Source organism: Pomacea canaliculata, linkage group LG11 (assembly GCF_003073045.1).
Source record: "Pomacea canaliculata isolate SZHN2017 linkage group LG11, ASM307304v1, whole genome shotgun sequence".
NCBI classification, from domain to species: domain Eukaryota; kingdom Metazoa; phylum Mollusca; class Gastropoda; order Architaenioglossa; family Ampullariidae; genus Pomacea; species Pomacea canaliculata.
In genome coordinates, this window is record NC_037600.1 from 12,944,811 (window position 1) to 12,968,135 (window position 23,325).

Below are 23,325 nucleotides of genomic sequence, written 5' to 3' on the forward strand. Positions count from 1 at the left end.
TCTGGCGCTAATTAATTCAACAAATTTAAACACTATGAAGGGCTGCATAAAGTTTATTGCGACAATGCAAGGCCTAAAACTGATGACAGGTAAAGGCAAAATAAACGAGGGCCCAAAACAACCGAAACAATGTCAAAGTCAAACTACCAGTTACATTAGTGAAGGTCTCCGTAGCGCAGGAGTTATCTTGCTAAAGAAAACAAAAACAGACCGATTAAAATAAACAATTTCAGTAAGGGAGTAAACATTGATTTCTTCTATCTTCTTTTAAAGACTTGATTATATAGATATATCTTGCAAAAATAATTTTTCAGTGCGGATCAGGTGACAAACAAAACACTGAAGAATGGGAGATGACAAGCAAAATTACTGTACATCTCTTGGGTGGTTTTTTTTTGGTGGTGAAATTTTAGCTTTTACCTCCCCTCCTTGAAATAGGCTCAGGATTAATATAATCCTCCTCAGATCTACTCGATAAAGTCCAATTTTTAGTTTCGTAGAAGTAGTGATTATGTATCTGTCAATGAAACATATTTGAAATAAGTCTTTTTTCACATAAGCAGTACTCAAACATACTACAAATAATACAAGTGTAGTTAGCTTTTGGTGGGTGCCAGAAACCTCAATTGAACACATTTATGTTTTTTTTATGAGGGGAAAAAATGTTTAGCACTCAAATTGAGTAGTTCTTCTGAAGGAATTGTGGTTGAGTGTAAAGATACCATTGTATATAGATATATAATTTAATGAGTTTAAGATGTCTGACAAAGTATTGTCTCGTATCCAACAGCTAGAACAATTAAGCTTGGTAAAAGTTATAGCAGGTCAAAAGATGTCAAGCCATAGAAACACAAATAAATGATATCTAGCTCATTCAAAACTAAATATTTTCAACATGTTCTTTTATTTTCTACTTACACATATACTTGTAAAGGTATACATACCACCAACAAATGCCAACAATTGAAACTCCATTTCTGCAATACTTTGCAGAACTGTACACTTCTATCAATACCTCAGCTATCTGCTATCAATAAAAGAATGTGCGATATTCTCATTTACCCACTTCTTTTCATTGTCTAAATTCTTATTTACAATGGACACATCTAAATCTGTAAAGTAAGAGAGCATAAATTTAAACAAGAAATCAGGCAGGATTTTTTTTTCTTTGGAAAGATACTGTTATGCCGTACTCTGAACACCAGCAAGAGCAGTGTCAGCGAGGGTTATTTCAAACAAATTTGAAATGAGATCAGATGTCAAAATATTATCCATGTCCTCATTACCCATTATCTGTTCATCTCTTGCATACATCGCCTCTTCATTATTTTGGGCCATCAGTAACTGTGGAGTAAAGCTTCCATTCTCCATGGTGGCTGGGATGACGGGGAATGAAAATTGATTTGTTGGTTCAATATGTGGCCTTGGCATACTTTGATTAACCCCTGGGATGCAAAACTGAGAGGCAGAACTAGAAGGAAAGGAAATAGGTTGTGAAACCCCAGACGATGTTGAGGACTCTAGACTTTCTGGTGGGTTACACTTCTGTTTGCCTCCCCTGGCAATCTCACAGTCTGTGGGGCGCTTAGCTCTCCGGGTTATTCTGCTGACATCACTGCAAGTGGAGTCTAAGGTGTTATCTGGCGTCCGAGTGTGCTGAGCACTTGAAACAGCCTTTTCTCTGAAAACAAAATGAAATCTCAAATGCATGCAAGTATAGGTGTTCCAATTCCTGCATGTAAGCTTGTCCTTCTGCGTTGGTGCCTAAAGCAAATAAATGGATGCAAAAACAGAGGAACACCAACATTGATGCACATTTACCTGTGTTATTCTCTGAAAAGATAATCCATCGTAACACTGTTCACTCTTCATTGGAACAAGAATCAAACTGATTCTTCTTTATGAGGTGGTAAATTTTTAAAGACGTCTTTAAATATAAGTTGCATATAATGAAAATGTAACAACAGCAAAGAAAAAGATGATGGCTACTAAAGTTCTCTCTTCATTCCTAAACATCTCTAGTTTGAAAAATCTGTATGCATTTGCTCATTAACTTACTCTATCTCTCTCCCATTCACAATCATATCCCTAAGACATACACACAAAGATGTAAAACATTCACCCTGTACACATTAACAGAATGACCTTAGTCAAAAGATGAGGAATAAATTTTAAAAATATCTTTATATTGTACATCTTTAGAAATGTGTCTAGATTCAAATAAATATATATCACTAAAGATATATAATTATACATAAAGGAGAAGATAAAAGATAAATTTTGTGAAACGTACCCAGGCTTCTTTGTTGTGGCAATAACCACAACCTCTTCTTTAAAATCCAAGTAACGACAGTTCTTAGCAGGTTTTTCTTCATCTGAAGAATCAGTGTAAATAATGCTTAGATTCTTAGGTTTGATGAACTCTGCCTGCTAGTTACAATATAACAAAGTCCACAGATTGCTTAGCTACTGAAACTATATAGAAATAAAATAACTGTTTCCATTATGACATTCCATCTGAACAAGGGATATGAAAAGACCTAGCTATTTCAGAGATTCTACTTTAAAATCCAGAATAAAAATACCATGAACATTAAAAAGACATTACTACTGAGCAAATTATCTCAGTATTAGAATAAGTTTATGTATTTATATAGTTGCATTTCTGATCTTCATGTGTTATAAAAATGATTTCTAAAGCCTCAGACACTTGCTTTCTTGAGGAGGATCATATTTCTTCAGGTCGTCAATGGTACACATGGTTGGAAGAAGCACCTCAGGTATTCTTTCATTTACCTGTAGCAATGTAATGTTCATGTACTATTAATAAAAAAAATTAAAGGGAATACAAAGATGCTATTGTGCCTTGCACAAAACCTATAAGTTGATAAGATGTTTTTTAAAAGCAAAATATAAAGGACCCTTAGTCAAATGGTCAGGGGGTTGTGAGCTCAATGTGGTTCACAGCTTGAGGCAAGAAACCCAACCCTTATTCTTCCACTGCTTTTGATGTCCCTGTTAAATCAGGAGCACACTGAATGCCCAAAAAAATTCTAAAGGCAAAATCTCACCTTTGTGTTTCGGATCATCATTGACAGCCCATGTTTCTGAACCTTTTCAGCAGTTATGGGAGGTGCAAAGTGGACTCCTGCATCAAACAGGAAACCATAATAACATTTGAAAACAGAAAATAATTTCAAATTATTTGTTATAAGCATCTTTGGTGCTTTTTTAATTCTGTATTAAACTGCCTCTATTTAAGATTTTTTTTTTCGAAAAAATGTTCAGTATTCATAGTCATGGGTTTTCTGGCTATAAAGAATCAGCTGTGCAGCATGTGAAATATCAACATCATCAAGATAACTCTTACTGATTACTGATGCCAGAACCTTTAACCATCACAACAAGAATTTGTATCTACCATCACAACTATAATCATAACAATGTGTTGAAAATTGCTCTCTCAAGATCCAGGATCAGTGGACAACATTTGACATTTACCTTCAGCAGTCTTCAGCACAACACCTATTCGGCCTTTGGAATTCTCGTGGTTGCCTTCAACACAGCTCTCTGAAAATCGAATAAGGCAAGTTCCTGGCTCGCTGTTCACAAGAGCTTCATTGCACTGCTTTCGGCTTGCAAACCCAAAAATGACACTGTAAAATATTTGAACATTTATTCTCAATTTTTTTTAGTATTCTTCAATCCCTTTGTTCTGAAATTTTAGAACAAAAAAGATTCTGTCTTTTTTTTAAAACATCTTTTATTTTCTTGCATAAATCTTTATTTTTTCATGTTAAATATTTAGTTAATTACAATACTATAATCATTAAGATTCCTTGTTCTTACCCATCCTTCCATGGATTCTTCAGTTCTCCCTCAAGAGGTTAACAATACAGTGAAACCAGCGCCAGAGTGAAAAGGTTACTGTATCCCCTGGCCCTCCTGGATAGTGTGATGCCAGCTGCACCCTTTCCTATTTGTAACAACCCAATATGGATCAAAATCTGACAAAGTCAAGCGTACTCAAATGACCTTTGGCATCATTCCAAGGCTGCTATTGGTTTTGTCAACTTCAGATGTCCAAGTAAACTAGGATATGCATAAGTTTTACATGATCCAATTAGATAATCAGAGATAGGAATGCATAAGGAACAAGAAGATATTTTCTTCTTAAATATGGTAATAACATATATATATATATAGATGTTTGCGTTGATGTGATAGGCAACAAAACTTCTTCTACCTTGATAAATGCATCAAGCGTGATCTTGTCTCCTGATTCTCTGCTTGTTTTTCCCGATTTAACAGCACACTCTGAACAAAATACAATGTCATCACTTAACCAACATTTCGCATTTCTGAATTTTAGGCTTTCTGTAACTCATATTTGTGGGTTTCTGTGTGAGTGAGAGAGAGAGAAAAGAAAGTGTGTGTACATGAGAATGTGTGTGTGTGTATATATGTTTATGTCTACTCATGGTGTGAATGCACAATATTCATGTACACAGTGAACACCATACATATTGTAAGCATTAAAGAGTTCGAAAAGTGGAACGCGTATTGCATACATGATGACAAGACTGGAAAAAGCAAACTGATGAAAAACACAATGATGTACCATATAATCATCAGATTTATTATACCTGGTAATCGAATTAATCAATCAATTTAATGTTGTATATTTGATAGGTCCAGCATGCATCATTAACATCATGAGTATTATCATCTCTTATACCTAAAGGCTCTGATTTTGAAAAAAGATTTTGATAACTGGAATTTTTATTTTATTTTTTGCACTTTCACTTTTTTTTGTCAGAGGTAATCACATGCAGCAGAAATACACTTTCCAGTGTATCTGTTAACAGCATACTTTCAGCATGGTTTTCTGTCAAAACATTTTCAAGTTGGTTATTCATCCATTTTTTAGCGATATTGAAAGATACAAATGGAAAAGGAATAAAAATCCACAAGACTGGAAGCATTTATTCAAGCAAGCATAAGGACGTGGAGAAAGAAAGGGTAAGATCACAAATGGCGAAATATTACGGGAACAACTGTAATAATACTGTAACAACTGCAATTATACAATAGCAACTAACAAGGCTATATAACAGCTGCAATAATATAGTGCAACAACAGATAATACTGTAACAGCTGTAATAATACTGTAACTGTAAGTAGCCAGATGGTGAAGCTTATATAGGTTTCCTCCCGACTACATAAACATTTAATTGAAAGGGATGTCTAAAGCTGTTTATTATGAGGCAAATACCCCACTATAGGAGTCCCATGTCACAATGGTTCAGCAGTTTATTACCTGTGATGTAGTGAGAACCTACTTGACAAAAGCTACTGACATACCTAATTTTTCACGAAGGAACTTCTTTTCATAATCCAATAGACTGCGGCCTCCAATAAAACAAATGCGTTCATCCATCATCTGCACGACCTGATCCAGGGACAACGATGAGACTACTGCACTTGTGACATCATACTGAAAAATTAGCGTAGAAAGATTTTAAACAGCAGCATTTGTGTGTGTGTGTTAAATATATAATGTACATGTGCATGCTCATATGCACACACACACACATGTAAACCCAAAAGTCAGGTGCACTCAATATAAATAACATCAATAAAAGCTACCAGGAGAGAAAGAAAAAGCAGAATGTATCAATGAAAATGATTCTGTAAGAGTTAATTCTGTAAAAGAAAAGTCTTAATTTCAGAAAGACATTCACAGAGGCTAGTGAAGAGCCTGGTATAGTTAGAGCATTGGCTTTTTAAGGAAAGCTCTCTAACTGATTTAATGACTTTGTGGCACAGAATATCTCCCCTACCCAACCTGGTGTGGAGTGGGTACCTGACCCCTAATATGTCTCCAATACTTCCACTCCCCAACCATTGAAAAATTACAGGACTACCCCTACTAAACATATGTACGTATGTATAGAATAACATATTAAGCCTGTAATCTGACTGCCTGAAAGTTGAATGGTACATGTACTCATATTTCATTAATATGTGTAACTTCTGATGAGTTAAAGGTAAACTTAAGTCACTTTCCCGTAGCAGCACAGAATACCAAAACAAACAAAAATATGGGTACCACAGGAAGCATAAAGGCTCCAAGTACCACAGAAAAACCCAAACATTTTCAGCAGTGTGTGCTGCTAGGGTCATAAGAAAGAAAAATGAAAGCCTTTAACAAGTTTGCATATTGTTACAAAATTAGTTAACAATTGCTGCACATACCACATTCTGTGCACTGAACCCATACCACAGTTGTGCCCCCTTGTGTTCTGAAGCTTGATTGGCACCAGTGCGAACAACTATTGGAAGGGATAGAACCTATAGTACAGAATCAATGCAGAGTTTTCTTCTTTTTTGATAAGAAAATCAGTGTATACAACATAAGATAAAGGTTACAAACTTCCACTCCAAATACATTTTCTAAAAACCCTTTAACAGATATACCAAGTTAACACCAAAACATGCTTTAATAAAAACCTTAAGCTTATTATGATTATGTTTGATCTATTTTAAATTTGGATAGCTTTTTAACTATTTTCTTAAGGTAAGAATGGTTTTATAATAATAATGTCTAATTATGCAGCACTTTACACTGCTAACAAAATGGGAACAATTACAGACACCATGAAGATGCATGAACACACTTATTAACAAGTATCATGTGTGCTTTAAAAAGCAGATCACTGTTAATCAGATCATAAACCTCTTTTTCTCACTCACAGATACATGCTCTCTCATCCACACAAACACGTTCTCTTTCTCATATTCATATGCACGGACGCACAGACATGCTCTCTCTGTCTCTCATTCACATATACTCATTTACACAGGCACCTACATACACACACTCTTGCAGCCTTGCTCAATCTCTTACTCATATTCACTCTCTCACACACACTTCCTCTCTATAACTCATTTTTACATGCACACACAGTCTTTCTCTCACACAAATGCACACTCCATCTCTCTTACTCATTTATACATGCACACATACAGTTTCTTTCTCTTTCTTTCACACACACAAACACACATACACACAAGTTGGAAAAAAAAGAGCATAGAGAGAAAGTCACCACAGATCAGACTTGTGTGTTTGATCCAGAGAAAAGTGTGTCAAAGACAAGATCAGAACCCACAACAACCCTATATTCTTGCTGTTATGGTGGCATATGTCTTAGCCACAATACCTCCAATCACCTCTCTAGCTGACTAAAAGTAAATTATCAAATAATGTTCAACAAAATATCATCATCAATTCTTTTGCTTTTGAAAGTGCAGACACACAGTGCTCAAATACACCTTGAGAAGCTCACCTTTCCTTTGAATTTCCAACCTGTTGGAGGACTTTCAAACACAACATCATATATGGCATGGCAAATCTGCTTGTACACATTCTTCTGGTCCCTTCGGGTGAAGTTCTCAACACGTACATTTTCATACATCTTCATGCAGCACTTCTGCTCACATTCAGAATTTCTACGATCTGTGCTTTTCTTGTTAGTCATCAGATCGCCATGGATTTGAAAACTTGAGGTGTTGGTGGTTACATCTCTTAATGATGCTGCAATGTCTTCTCTGAACATCAGTTTCATGTTCACTTCTGTGATTTCCAAAGTCCCTTCAAGGACACTGCCTCCGAGGAGACTGAAACAGGAAAAAAACATTTCACTCTAAATTTTTCAAATGCTTGCACTGATCACATTTGTGATTTTTTTTTAACACTCCCAACTGGCTATATAGAGATGAAAAAGACATTTTTTTAGGCAGGATTAGGGAAGAACTTGTGTTTACATGACAATGAAAATCTATAATTTGTCTATCCACATCAAATAAGTAAAGTGATCAATCAGGGATAATAACTGGTGAATGATTAGGCACGGCATGTCATATGCTATAGCATAGGCACATTGCGGTTATAAGACCTCACCCAACAGAAGTGCTAAACTTTTTGCTGTTGTTGACGTCACTGGTGTCTCTGTCTCTGCTAGCCACTTTCCCCTTCTCTGTTATCATCGTGCTTGGTGGATGAAGAAAAACCACCAGACACCTGTCCCACACAGAAGCTTCTTGAATTAATGGTATCTCATACAATATTATAATATTACACATAAAATGAAATTTTGTGTTTCATGGTTTCAACAATGCAGAAAATGTAAGTAAACAAGGAAATCTTGTTATGCTATGCTGCAACAGTGCGCTGCAGTCAACTGCTCTGATAACAGTAAGAAAAACACATCTGAACAATGATCACTGTGAAGCCAAAATAATGGGAAACATGGGGAAGAATGGTGTTTTATGCTAGCAATAAGGGCATTCAGGACCAAGCAGCAGGGCCTGTAAACAGGTGACACAAGGAGCAAAAGAACAGTATGCATACAATGAGATCTGAATTCAAGGCACTTATCATAGTATTGGTGACAATTGCAGACCATGCAACTAATAAATGAGAACCTGTTAATATTCAGTAATTTGAAAAAAAGACAAACGAGTAAATTAGAGAAATTAGTAACTGATTTCTCTCTAAGAACATTCAGGAATTTTATTTTTTGGTGTTTTTTTTTCTTTTAAACAAGCATATGATATCTTTGAGTTAAATTGTTGGTATCAGCAAACTATTACTAACATGTTGATCAGCTTCTCCATGCAGTGTTTCAGCATCTCCTCCAAGCTCACAAGCTCAGTTGGCTCAGGAATATCAATGGATCCAGGCACATCGACTATTACAGAACACACTTTTTGAATTCTTCCATCCATCACACATTGGAATAAGATGTCCAGGATAGTAAATGCTATCTGACACCTGGATACAAAAAAAAAAATAAAAAAAAAATTAAGGGGTTTGTGTCAAAAATTTTAAGAAGCTTATCTAACTATCCCTTAAGTTTAATGAAAAATAAATGTAGTATTGGATATCTTTAAGGTTCCAAATGTAAAAGAACGGTATATGTAACTCCAATCATAAACATGTTGCCTTTAAATGTAATGAATGTTTACACAGAATAAATCAAGCATGAAATAAAGCTCAAAGTTGTTTATCATTAAAGAACTGTGATGAAAGAACTATATACTAGTTACTAACTTTTGATTAGGTAATCAAGCAACTATATATAAGGACAATACTTTGATGCCATATTGTGTGAGATATAACTGTGAGGGTTGCAAAGCATAGCAGGAAAAAGAGAAAAACTTAGTTGTTAGAAAATATAAAGTCCTATAAGAGACTCCATGCCCTATGTAAATTAGCTCCCTCTTCTGAAAAACAATAAATAAAAATCACCTGTCTTCAGTTTATGAGGATAACTGTTGTCATGACACTAATACTAGTTTAATCATGGAACCTTAGTTACATCATTACAACTGATAATTTATTCCTTTAAGGAAAAAAAGTTTTAAAAGAATTTTTAAATATTGCATCCTTAATTGCTACCTTACACAAATTTTACAAACAACATAAAATGGAAAACATACTGAAATTCAACATGGCTGGCATCCTCATGTGTTTAGGATGCCTGCACTGCTGCTCATACAGCTGGCCTCTCTTCCAATGTGTAATGTGGGGTTGAAGCTTTGGCAGCTCTCTTAAAAAGTCACTGATGATTTTGTTTAGATCTCTCATCAGTGCCTGGTAATTGTAATCAAATACCATGAATAATCATGAAATTCAAAGTGACATAAAGGGCTTACTTATTTAGCAAGAGTTCAGCCAAAATTTACATATTCTCTGCCACATTAAATGTTGCAGGAACTATAGGCTGATGTGCTTGTCTTACTGAGCCAAGTAATCACTTCAGACAAAGCTGATGAGTTTTATTAAGGAGTCACATGAGTGTTATTATTAATTAAGGAGTGACAGGAGTATTACTAATCCTGACTTCAATTGGTCAGTAAAGTTGACAGAAGGATTTGAGTTCCATAGAAGATATGGTCATTACTGGCCCAGACTGACAATCATGTCAGTGTTTTTGAATCTCATCTAAGAAAACGAATATTGAATTGTTGTGGTAGAATCTGGCTCAGCTGCCAGTAAAAGACACACTTTTCAACAGCGCTGTTTGGTTCACTATTCTATCTAGTTCAGAGAAGATAAAGGGGGCAACACTGTATTTGGCTCAAAAATCTGTCTTATAGTCCAGAGAGGATTAAGGGGGCAGCACCGTGAAAGGTGCTACACCTGACCTCCTGGTAGATCCACCCAAGCCATGTCTTGTTGGCTAACTACTGATGACACAGGTTCTAGGAAGGCATTTTTAAGATGTAAAACTACAGTACATGTTTGCTGTTAGGATAATATCATCCCAAAACTTACAGTTTTCAATGCCTGAAAAGTTTCATGTGGGATGCCATACCAATCCCCTGATCCAAACAGATCTCTCCTTTCCAAATCTATGCATGTTAAAAAAAAAAAAAGAATTTCAGGACAAAAACATGTGACGTTTCTCTTCACTGCATACGGTTAATGCCTTTATTGGAAATCATCCCCTACACCATGAAACAAGGCATGTGCATGCATGCACATAAGCACAAACATGACAACAAACATACACTCTTTCCATCCCCCCTCTCTGTCTCCCACACACACTTCTTCCACATGCCATACCCTTATTTTTCTTCAACAGAAAAAGAAAGCATGAGCATTATATTTCGATTTCATAAGTTAGGTTTCAGGATTACAGTTAGATGATATCTTGATAGCCATATTCTCAAAACAAGGGATAAACATTCTGATCAAATGTAGTTAGCCTTGTAATTAAAGTATTCCAAAACTAGACAGCCTAAAATGTAGGAATCAAGACAAGGTGTATTAAGGCAAAGCTTTTAATACAGAAATTATCCTACTGTGACCTGTGCAGTCTTGAGTGTTATATATGTATATTCCATGTAAACATATATACAAACATTAAACAAACCATTCCTGAAGCCTGCATGTCACTTACCATGACTTTCGATTTCTGTCTGCCAACGATCCAGAAGTTTTATTGTATACTCCAGGGTTTGACGAGTTTTCTGACAGAAGATAACTGACATTAAATTTCTACTGCAGGAATATATGATCAGAAAGTACTCTTCGCTTGTCATTTTAACTCTTCAGATAAACAGAAAATAAAGATAAGAAACATTAGCAAAAAAGGTTTTAAAACAGACTTTTCAATGAGTCTATATTGTTTCTTTAGCAAACTATTTAATAGATGCCTGTGTTGTGCAGTTGTTTATATAACTTTTAAAATATTGAAATATTAATTTATTTTACCTGTTGAGCTAGATTTATTAATATGCTAAGATGAAATTAAAAAAAACAAGTCATTATACTAAACTTGGATTGCTCTTGTATTAGTGACTACCAGACCTTTCAAAAAAGAAATTATGCACATACATTGAGGAAAACAAACAGCAGTGCAGAAACATGGCACGTTAGCAAGTTTTATAAAACTGAACAATAAACAATTATTAAATGATCAAGAGTAGCTCTACTTACATCTGCTTCATTCTTAATGTGCTCAAAAATATTCATCATTTGTACTTTAGAATAATTGATTTGAGTCTCAGATGTTACCACTCTTTTTTGATTCCACTATAGTAATTCTGTAAAGAGACAAAAAAGACACAACAGATCCCTTCAGTTTCAAAGATGAACTCTTATCTCTCTCTCACATACACTTATACAAACACACACATACTTAGAGCTTTGCAAAATTATCTGTTGAGGTAGCTTAGCTATAAGGTCATATTCTTTGTGAAGGCACTTGTCTGTAATTAGTCTTTCCCTTATTGGAGGTGATTCTAGAGGTATGGTTTTTATGAAAACCAGTCACGCGTACGTTCTTCCAGTGAAAGGTGTAAAAAAAAGAAAAACTAATGCCACTCATATCTCACACCATTAAGCTATCTTTGTTCAGAGATAGGATTTTTTGGAGGGTTAATATTATGTAGCTCAACATGCATGTTGTTCCACAGAACAAGTTTTATGAAAGAAAGACCTGAAATATGTGAGCATTCACCCTCATTTACTCATATAACAAAACCAAAATAGGATACATTATACTACTTTCAATGGTCAGGTGACATAAGGTGATCTTCTTTGGCCATGTGACCCAGCACAACACCTTTTGGAAGACTGTCCTTCATGGAACCATAGAGGTTAGTCAGTGTAGCGGTGGCCAGTGGAAGAACTGGTTTACAAATGTCTAAGACTGGACTGGTCATCCTGAACAAGACCTGCTCACTATTGCCCAAAATAGGCAAGAGTGGTATGCCATGTCAGCTCTGCTACCAAAATGACAAGTGCTGGTCAAAGGACCAGAAATGAACCACTGACACAATTGAACAACAGCAAGAAATTCATTATTTATAATCTGTCCTTATGCTGTTTATTGTTTTCCTCCACCTCTGATTGGCCATCTATTTATAGGAACACAGACACACACATCTATATATATGAAAATATATCAATAGAACAAATATTAATATAAATAGAAGTGCTGTGAGTCTCAAAAGACTGTGCCATCAGTGTTAACAAGCGTTTGGAGACTAAATGCGAATCAAACCTGTTTCTGAGAAACTGGAGCTCCCTGACTAGCTTTCCACCTTCAACGCGTGAACTTATTTAATTACACTTCCTTGTATGATTTTCGAAGGAAGATTACATGAAATATGAATGCTGGTGATCAGTTGTGTAGGAATATGTTTGGGTTTAGAGAGGAGGAGGAGAGGACAAGCTACATGCTGACAGTGAATGGCGTGCACCTTTGTACATTACAGATGAAGCCTTCATTTATTGGCACAACCAGTTTCTGACTATATAAAACAAATATGCACCATTGTGTACTAAACATGTTAAATATTTTTGTAAGTCTGCATGGCTCAAGAACTTCAAACAGCCATCCACTTTAGAGATTCACTAAGGGAAAATGGCCAAGAAGTAGAATACAAAGAGCAAAGAAACTTAGTCACAGCAATGGAAAGTAATAAGATGAAAATATACCTCTGTAAAACTCATAGAATGCAAAAGAAATGCTAAAAACATCTGGAAAGCAAATAAAAAACTAGTCCCATGGTCACAATTTTTTCCAATGCACTTAACTCTGACATCACATCCATTTCAAAGGACAAATCCGAAGAAAACAAGAAAACTTGGAAAAGTACAAAAGCTTTCGCAACTTTAAAATATTACCACCACTCTCAACTTTCCCCTAATAAATGGACTGTATGCATAAAAACACTTTCACAGCTAAAGAAAACAAAACCCAAGGGCTTGACAACATTGACAACAAAATATAAAAACTCTGGGCACCAGTCACTGCAGAAATGCTGAGCTACCTGTACAACCAAAGCATTGCTAACTCAAGTTTCTTGAAAATTGTGAATGTTTCTTATCACATTTAATTTTTTTAAAAGCTATAAAACAAACATAACTTATTATTAAGTTAAAGTAGATATGCATATTTATCTGTTTATAAAACAATACATAATAAGAATTTCTGTATATCCACATTATGTAAACAGTGCAGACAAATATACCACCACCACCACCAAAATCAACACAAACTAAAAGCAAAAAAAAAAAAAAAGACTCACTCTAAAATACAAAGGGTCTGTGCAACAGAGTTTTGGCAGCCTGCGTATTCATCAATTATAGAATAGTGCGCCATCAGTGCGCGGGCTTGGAAGACCTTCTGGACTAAAGAGCTAGGAATGTCGAACTTGAAGAGGACATCATGAACAGCAACCAACACCTGCCGCCTACCCTTTCATAAATACCCCTCATCCCTCCCCCACCCACACAGTGCGAAATTTCGTTTAGATGGAAGCATTTTCCCATCTACAATTCGTCTTCTGCAACAGAACCTGACGCTATACATCTGATAGATTATCCACAATCATGGCACATGGCGGCACAGCTTTCAGGAGGGCGCCGTGGCACCTTTTACAAACCTGACAAAAGGGTTATAAAGTAAGGCTTTAGAAGAATTCGGATTAGGGTAAATGTCGAGGCTTACAGGACCTATACATACATCCCTGCAATCTCTACTGAAGTTGAGGTAATCGTTCTACTTACCTTGCAAGATCGAAGCTATCTGATGAGAGATTGAAATGCGATGAATCTGTAACCTGATAACTTATAATTCCACGAACACACGTTACACACCTGAAAAACAACAACTGGGGGTCTTTCCGGGATGAACGTTGTTTTAATAATTCTGTAGTCACAACGTTTTAGCGTTAAGAGAAGTATTTTGAGACTAGAGTAGGATAAAGTCCTATTATCAGCTCATTTGACACTATGAGCATTGGACTTGCTATGTATCAATTGTTATTTTGATAACCATGATGCACACCACGTATGAAATTCCCCGACCGCAAGGCTTTTCGAGAAACAGTCCGAGGGTTTCCCCGCAAGCGACAGAAGGACGTGCACGCTGCCCACGTATGGGAATTAAAACTCCGGAAGTACTTTTTGAGAACCAGTCATACTCCTTGATCATGATCGAATGACAAAACTTAAATTGGTACATGTATATGTTTTATTTTTGAGCTTCGATCTAACACCCAATTACTTATTTTCACATTTAAGGTTATTCTTTTAATTACAATTATATATCGTGCTGGCGTGTGTTATCAACCTATTAAAGTATTATCAAAGCTCGTAAAATGTATATGATTTATTCATTCAGATAGGTTAATCATGGATGTGTAATACAAGTTGATCGACCGTGGGTAATTGTCTTTCTACATATAGCACCAGCAGTTCGTAGGAATAATTAATATATGAATACAAAGTATCGATCGATCTCTTAATCTACATTTACATGTGGGGAATTGTATTACGACTGTTGTAAGATCCAAGATGGTGTGACTGCAATAATAGTCTGATAAAAGTATAATTCTTTTTAAGCGTAGAAACTGTGTATATTTTTGCATTTGCTGGGTTTTTTTTTTCAAAAAGTGTTTCAGTAGGTCTTTTATCGAGCTTATAAGTCTTAAGTAAGAGTTCTGGTGAAATTACTTAAAATAACAATAAATGGTTTGATTGTCCTCTATAACTAAAGTATAAAAAAGGAGAGAGTGAAAGAGAGAGAGAGAACTCGAACATTTTATTGCATTCTAACCATCCTCTCTCACGTACGTAGCACTTCTTCAATATTGAGTGTATATATATATAGCCTCTTGCCCTTGATTCAAAATTTACTAAGTGCAAAATATATACACGTTTTGCAACATAACAAGAAGAAGTATAACGAATCTAAAAATATACTGAGGGTGAGAGAGGAGAGACAGAGCGTGGACATTGGGGAGAGAGAAGCTGATAGCCACGAGGTGGAGAGGTTCAGGCACTGTGGGCCGAGTGACAAGACAAGGGGGATAACCGTGTAACGATCGATATAGAGTGATGTCCCTTCGCTGGAGTGGGGCAGAGCTCGCTGGTAGTTTTATCTTCCCTCATATCTTCCTCGAGTTGGACTTGTGATTTGGTTTGTTTTTGATGGGCCTGCCATCGTGTTTCTTCCGTCTCGGTGGCTACAGTTCTTTTGTCAACACGATGACTTTAATTATGATCGCTGCGCTTGACCTTTGTTAATCAATGAACTTTTGCGTGTACTGCGGGGCTTGTTCGTCGTTACAATCAGAGTAGAGCCGTCTGCTGGATTTGCTGTACCTGCCATGGTGAGTGTATCATGGCTTGTAGGAATTGTTTGATATTAGGGCTGCTGATGGTGGCTCGTGCTATGTGTGGGCGCTGACGTTTGACGTCACCTACACACCGACATTTTGTCGTCACCTTATTTTGACGTCACATCTGTCATTTGTGACGCTTCTTGAGCTTGTCAACATGGCAGGATAAAGCGCTATACACGCCAACGTTTATTATCATTATTCTTAATAACAGCGAACTTCCATCAGTTGACCCAGCTGTCGGAAATGGGTATCCAGTTCTATAGAGGGTTTGGGGAAAGGTAAAGCAGCCTCACAGTGAGGTCTCTATATATATCATCCCACTCCACAATATCCACTCCACGTTCCTGGGTATTTTACATCGATCCAACAATTGTATAAGTGTATATCAAGGCAAGGCAGTCGGCATTGTAAGTAGATGTCACATGTTGTGGAATAATAAGTGCATGTCTTTACTTCACTGTACACAGATGCCGAAAAAGGAAGGAAGAAAGATACAAAGAGACAGAATGACAATTTTTAACGAAGGTGGTAGAGTAAGCAGGGCATGCCTTTTCCCCGTCTAGCCCTCACCCTTTACAGGGGAAGAATAAGCTAATTACTAAGAAAATATCCTACATTCTAGTATATGAATTTTAGTAATTGGAGTCGAAAGCAGTTCTGGGGGTTCATTTGGTTAAAATGGAGATGAAGGCTATTTAAAGACAGCACGTCCCCTAAGTATTTCAGACGATTTAAAAAGGTCTCTTCTAGAAATGAGAATATTAAGTTTTAGAGAATTTTGTGTGTTATTTGAGGAAAATAGCAAAGAGAGTCTGGTAGGTATAGTTTACCTGTTAGTATTTTTTAAATAAAGATGAAGATAAAGACGAGGCATTCACCTGTCGTCAGCAACGAATTTTCTGCGAAACAAGGCTGGGTATTCACAATTGGGATTGACAACTTTTTTCCAAGTGATTCCTATGCTTCACATACGACGATAAACCGGTTACAAAAGCAGGAGAGGTGAAACTGAAAGTTCGGGGGAAAGACGCACGCATACATCATTCTCCGAAAACGCGGATCCACTAACTTGTGGTCGCAGGTGACCTAAACTTGCCCTCGATTCACCTGTCTCTCTTCCCCCTCCCAAGGAAAATGCAAACCTCAGCGTTGGGAAAAGTCAAAGGCCATCTCCTCGACTGGTGTGACAGGGTGATAACAGCGGGCGTTTATCACGATAACGGGAAAAGGGGGTATTCACCCAGATTTCGGGAAATAGTACAATGCACTGAGCTTCACTCAATCACTAGAAAAAAGTTCACTCTACTAGTAACAAACATTCCTAAATATAAGACAATGCTATTGCAAGATCGTAACAGAATAATATACAGAATGTGTGGCCGTTTATAGTAAAAAGTTTCCTTTATTATAACTATTTTTTTCTCTTCGTGGGTTAATTTTTTTTATTATTTTTTTTTTTTTTTGGGGAGGGGAGGAAGAAACGTTATAGCATGTAAAGTGTAAAAACAGTCACGTGGCACATAACCTATAAAACTTTGTAAAAGATTATGCCCACTGCGACAAAATAAGGTATTTAATAATAATAAGAAGAAGAAGAACAGAAGGCTCAGTGATCTTCACAAAAAAGTTAAAGAAGCAAAGAAAGACAGAAAAAAATTTCGTGTAACACACAAACGGACACAGACCAAAACACGTTAGCAGACAAACGGACTGAGACACATCAACGGACCAAAAAATAAATAAATAAAAAATAAATAAAAATTGCACACAAAGCATCCGGTACAGCTCAGCATAAAAAGTGTGTGTGTGGCGGGGTAGGACAGTCCCACAGTGCGAGCGGATGGTGTGTTATGGATGAAGAAGCTAATGTCTGGTGACGTTGATGAGTTCTGGAGCCCGGTAACTGTTCTCCGCCATCCGCCCTTTTTGTCTGGTTGTAGTATAAAGCATCACATCAAAGGACAGGTAGGCACCTGAATGGCAGGTAATAGCTTAACCGTGACTTCTCTATGAAACGAATATCTATGTTTAAACAATGCGTTGCTAAGTCCTTAATTACCCCTCGGCTAGGACGCGCGTCCATGAGGAAGGGTCTCAAGTGAATTCCATTTACCTGACGTACAACACATAAACATTCTACACGGGTGGGGAGGGGGTGTATAAGGAGTGGCGGGGAGGGAGAGACTGATGTACTCCGAACCGGTGTCAACAGGTGCGTGCAGCGTATCACGGCGAAGCAACGTGTGGCACATGCAGACATACCTGAGAAGAAATCTGATCTATGGTTATAAAGGTAGGTGTGTGTGTGGAGGTTAGGGGAAGGGACAAAGGCAGTGAGGTGAGGTCATAAGGACAGGTTTTTTTTGTTTGTTTGTTTTTGAGAACGGTGCCCAACTACCTCATCTTGCTGCCTTGCCTTCTCGAGCTCTCGACGGAGTGAGTCAGATACAGACTCCAACTCAGAGGGGAAAAAGTCGCGTCTCAAGAGTATCGAACCGGCTATATACGGTGTTTGCCTTCTGGTCTAGATGGTGTTGCTCTAGCCACTGAGCTGTCTTCTGCTGAACATCCTGTTTTCGCTGTATTAGTAACAAACAGTTAACGGTTGAGTAGCCGTTAAATAAATAAATGGACAAAGAATATAAAGACGAGAGAGAGAGAGAAAAAAGACAGAGATAAAATAAAGGGGAAAAAAGAAGCAGATGATGATGATGACGATGATGATCTTCGGTAACCAGCATTTCCATCTTAAAAGACTTCCCAAGGTTCACAGTCTTTGAAAGACACCGTTTAGTCGTTCAATTTTTCTTACGTGTGGCCTCTCCCAATTTTTTGTAAATGTTAGACTAATTTTGCAATCAATCACGCCTATATCCGCTTAAAGGTGCAGCACGAGTATTCAGTCACCTCTTGTCCTGATCGGAGATTAATTTCCCATGTTTCTTGGTCGACATTTGTCACCACGAAACAGATTACTAGAAGATTTGTATAACCCGAGCTTTTGACTTAATCCGTGCCAGTCTGTGCTTGTCCTCTAATATAGCTCCAGTAATTACAGTCATCACCTTTCAACTTTATGCTTGAGAAAGAGGGGAATGAGCGGTAGTACATACTGACGCGCGCGCGCACACATACACAAAGATACAGACAGAGATATGAATAACAACAACAATTCCCAAAGGAGAAGATTTCGAAAGTAATCCGAGATGTGATATGCAAATTCAGATTTAAATATGAGAAACTTTATGAATTTTTTGACATGTTAGAGCTTGTCTATGAACACCTGCAAACGTCTTTGTTCCGTTCTCATTGGGCAGTCCATTAATCTCGCGCCTTCATGAACCTACAACAATAAAACTTACACACGTGCGACGAACACACACTAGATTAATAGGTGGTCAGAGAAACAATTTGACAAAAAAACAAAACAAAAACAAAACAAAACCAAAAAACACAAAAACCCCATACATACATATCATACAAATAATACACATTTGTGTGTGGGTATTTTTAATAATATTTATATAGCTGGTTTAGCAAAGTTATTTTATCGTTTTATTGTAAATGTGTTAGCACAGATAGTGTTTTCCTAGATAACTAGGTTATTTTCTTGTTTGACATAAATGCGCTTACATGGCTTCTATTTTTCGCAAATTAGCAATTTTTTTGGTAGGAGTAGGATGCGTTATTTTTAGCCAGTAGGCAATACATCTTGTACATGGCATGTGGGTCAGACAGCAGCGCCCACCACAAATGGAAATACCTGGTATACCTCAGTGACACCCTATTAAGAGTGTCTTTGCAAATAGATGACCTTGTCCTAAGTCTATGTTAGTACTTAGTCCCGAGCTTTTAAAAAAAAAATCGTAAACAGAATTAGGGGTGGGGCACGTGTATAATCAAGGTTACGTCTCGGCTAAGGAACCAGCCCAGAAAACAGATGTCACGTGCCCGAGATGAGATTTGAACCAAGGACAGCCATTCTTGCCTGTATTTGTGCTAAAGCGATTAAAGAGATATTTTTTTTTTACAAAATACTATTTCTCAAAATTCTGAGTGAATAACACCATTTCGTTTAGGAGACGTGGACATGCAGAGAAAGGAGTCGCCGATCCCAACCATTAGAACTGTACTTGAATACATTAATGTTGCTGATGGTACAGCCAGGGGACAGCTGGGACAATTTGCTGGTTAAGCGCATCTTTGATGTGATCTGTTCATTCCTGTAGCGGAAAGGCATCTATCATCCTGCTCCTTCATCAGTCTTGCCATGTTTCCGGTCTTCAGATTTATTTGGCAAGACAAAGACATTTATTTATATGCTTAAGACAGGAGAGGGTCAAGGGATACGAGGGAGGAGTCAGAGGTCATGATGGTATAAATACTGGAAGCTGCAGTGTTCCACGTCTACACAGGCGGAGTGGTACTGCGAAAAAGGTCACGCACTCAATATCAAAATGAAGGGCTGGATGGCAGTTATCCTTCTGGGGTTTGTGGTCCTTGCTGAAAGCTCAGGTTTGTGGTAATAAAATAATCATTTTTATTCAACATTATTTTACTTATATGTTCAGTCCTGATATACTGAAAAGTCTCTTTGACTTTGGTCTTATCATTGGATGCTGACCGACTTGCAGCTATTTTGAACTTTTTTAAAAACTCATTAATTAGAGATTTTAGTACTACAAGGAACTACAGCCCAAAAGCGAAATAACAACTATATATGTATAGAGTTCAATGCCTTGACATTTATTTGTAACGACGTTTCAGGAAAAGGTTAATATGCACGCGCCTGTGTGTGCGTGTGTGCGGCCTCTTATGGATTTGCATATATCTGATCCTATATGTACTGACAGCTCTGTGTGTGTGTGTGTGCACGTACACACATTCATATATAAAACCCATTTTTCAAATATAATTTTATATATTTTTATATCTGTCCCATGCAGACTCAGCACAGCGGGCCTTTCCCACCTTTTGCCCGTGCCTGGTGAACCCATGCCGGGTTTCATCTTGCCCTAGATTCCCCCGCGCGAGATGCAGGTAAGATCGGCTAATGGTGTCTTTTCCGTGCAGGAATCCTCCCCACACTCCTCCCTTCCCCATTTTGTCGGTGGGTAACAAGACCCTCTACAAGTCCCTTTCTCGCTCATCAATCAGCTCTCGAGTTTTCTGGAAAGTCACAAAAACATTTTGCACATAAAATAATTGTGTAATTAATTAGTTGCTAAACACTCCATTCTCCCGAAGTGACAATAATCATAAAGCGAGGGCAAGTCGTTACCCCAAGGAAACATGGAGGAATCAAGCTAAGCGTCTAGCTTCCTTAGTGATAAAGCGCTGTCCAGATGCCGCTTGACCTCTGGGGTCATAGGTGATGCCAGGTATGCTCTAGGGCAAAATTAAGGGGTCTTCAATGTTCTTTCTTTTTTTTAGTTGATAATGGCTCTAGTCACAGTTTGTCCATGTCATTTTACACTCTTATCTCTATCCTTACATAGCATAAACAGCAAAATAATTAGCGTTGTATTATACTGAAAATGAACTCACCTAGAGCTGTGTTGTTGTTGTCGTCAGAATTCATCCTTTAAGACCAACTTGCCATGTTCCTTACTATTCCCTATTAACTGCATGTTTCCTCCTTCCTTGTACGGTCGAGAGGATAAAAGAGAATAAATATTAGACACCAAGGAAAGTTTAAGTAACTAAACTACGGAAGGCTTTTAAAAAAAGATGATTTGATTTTGATCGGTGGTTGATAGTCAAGATTTTCCCCTATGCCTAATCGACATTGACCTTTACCCTAATACACCTCTTATCATTTCTTATTTCCTTTCTTGGCCTGGCTTGGCGGCTTGGGTCGTCTCTTGGCAACTCTCGTTTCGCTAGAGTAAGTCACCAACTCCCACCCGCAAATGATTTTGCTATCCTCGCACCAATACCTTTGTCGCCGAGCGTAGTAAAGTTGAAAAAAATCAACCGTCAAATGAGGGAATCATTGCACAACGCCTAAATTAATGAACACAAATCAAACAGTAAATTAAGCAAACGGGGCAGGCAGAAGTTTTCTCAAACAACAACAGCAACAACAACAACAAACAACAACAAAACAAACAAAAAAAGTGATGTCTTAAATATTTCTCCATTGATGGATGTTTTGTTTTTTGTCTTTATTTCAGTCCATCCTACAGCTGCTTCCCTCGACCCTGCAGAGCCAGATGGTTTGTCGGGGTTCGCGAGGTGACCCACCTCTGCTACTCCTGAAAGACGACGACGTTAACTACAGACACCACGAGGACATGTGGCTCTAATGTCTCCTGTATGGGTCGTTAGAGGGAGTACAAATAAATTGGTTGACTAAGCAATTTCGTTCAGTTTCTCCTTTTTTTTCTCCTGCAAACAATGAGTGCACATCAGCCCTTCACTCGTGCATGTCACTGTTTGGTGAACCCATGTCAGTCTGCGACTTGCCCAAGGCAATATGCAGGTCACCATCCCCTCACCCACAACACCACCTCCCATTTCCTCCCATTCTTGGCTTGGTGGCAGGTCACATGACAAGACAGAGTTCATTTGTAAACTTTGGACTTTTTGTGAGTCACAGACATGAGAGAAGAGATAAAGATCGTCATGTCACTCGGCGCCTCCTTGCACATGCCACTAGCTGAGCTGAATACGAGAACTCCATCCCGCTATGAATAGTTTAGACTGTAAACAAACTAACACACACACATATACACGCTCTCATTCTCGTCCAGACAATAATCATTCTGTAAAAAAGGAGTAAGCGATATAAAATAGATATTTTCCACGACTATCTAAATTTGCAGACCGCTACATGGCATCGTTAGTTAAGTAACAGTAAAATAATTAAAACTTTCTTAAAATGAATCAGGAGGAGCATCTGTCACAGAGTATGCCATTATAAAGGTAAAGGTAACGTGTCTACTCAGTCCGCGCAGGCACACAAGCGAACGCACACACACACACACTCGCGCATGCGTGCAGAGTTCTTACATCGAACGTAAATTCAACTGAAACGAGGGAGTAGGACCACTTTACATGAGCTGGGATGCAGAGGGCAAAGGTCTACACCTCGTGCTTCCATATTCTGTGACTGCACTGTATCAAGGATGTGCAACGTGTGCTACCACACTCCCTTTAAAGAAATATCTTAATCTCATTTCAAAATATTAATAAAAACAGCAGCTAAATATAATGATCAGGTTTGTTACAAGAAATTTTAAATTTTAAAATAAGGAATAAAAATAGTGGCAATACATGTTAGCCAGAGAATTTAAAAAGACAGCAACACCACGATAGCAAAACAAGAAACGAGTTGACGAACTTCGACAATAAAGTGCAAACCCGGGACAAGGGGCGACATATTAAAAAAAAGGAACAGGGTACAACTACGGATATATTCAGCTTTCAAAAACTATGAAAATGTTTACTTGTTAGATCTGCCATTTAAAACGACATCAGACAGACCGATACTGAATACTGACTGTAGGTAATATCTGTTCTCGCATGAACAACAAATGTCCGTACTATGTTTTAATTTATTTGTAGACTCCTGCCCTGATTATTTCTCTGAATTTCTCTTGTCCCTACTATGTT

At 37.5% G+C, this 23,325-nt stretch overlaps 2 protein-coding genes across 3 annotated transcripts; both read right to left on the reverse strand.

Annotated features, from left to right (window-relative positions):
* Positions 1-37: 37 nt before the first annotated feature.
* On the reverse strand, positions 38-3,830 carry LOC112575758. The gene is made up of 6 exons (XM_025257766.1): positions 3,817-3,830; positions 3,502-3,656; positions 3,072-3,148; positions 2,715-2,796; positions 2,294-2,375; positions 38-1,681 (listed from the first exon to the last, which is right to left on the reverse strand). The coding sequence occupies exons 1-6, from the start codon at positions 3,828-3,830 to the stop codon at positions 1,183-1,185; spliced, it is 909 nt and encodes a 302-aa protein (XP_025113551.1). The 3' UTR covers positions 38-1,182.
* Positions 3,515-14,448, reverse strand: LOC112574769. 2 transcript variants are annotated; one of them, XM_025256024.1, is made up of 13 exons: positions 14,090-14,448; positions 11,510-11,616; positions 10,971-11,040; positions 10,343-10,419; positions 9,505-9,658; positions 8,660-8,836; positions 7,964-8,083; positions 7,350-7,680; positions 6,259-6,354; positions 5,365-5,497; positions 4,247-4,317; positions 3,850-3,976; positions 3,515-3,656 (listed from the first exon to the last, which is right to left on the reverse strand). In XM_025256024.1, exons 6-12 carry the CDS (start codon positions 8,788-8,790, stop codon positions 3,869-3,871), a joined length of 990 nt encoding a protein of 329 aa, XP_025111809.1. In that variant the 5' UTR covers positions 8,791-8,836; positions 9,505-9,658; positions 10,343-10,419; positions 10,971-11,040; positions 11,510-11,616; positions 14,090-14,448; the 3' UTR covers positions 3,515-3,656; positions 3,850-3,868. The 2 variants fall into 2 exon arrangements, with proteins under 2 accessions (XP_025111809.1, XP_025111810.1); XM_025256025.1 differs by lacking the exon at positions 14,090-14,448 and adding an exon at positions 12,579-13,572.
* Positions 14,449-23,325: the final 8,877 nt, after the last annotated feature.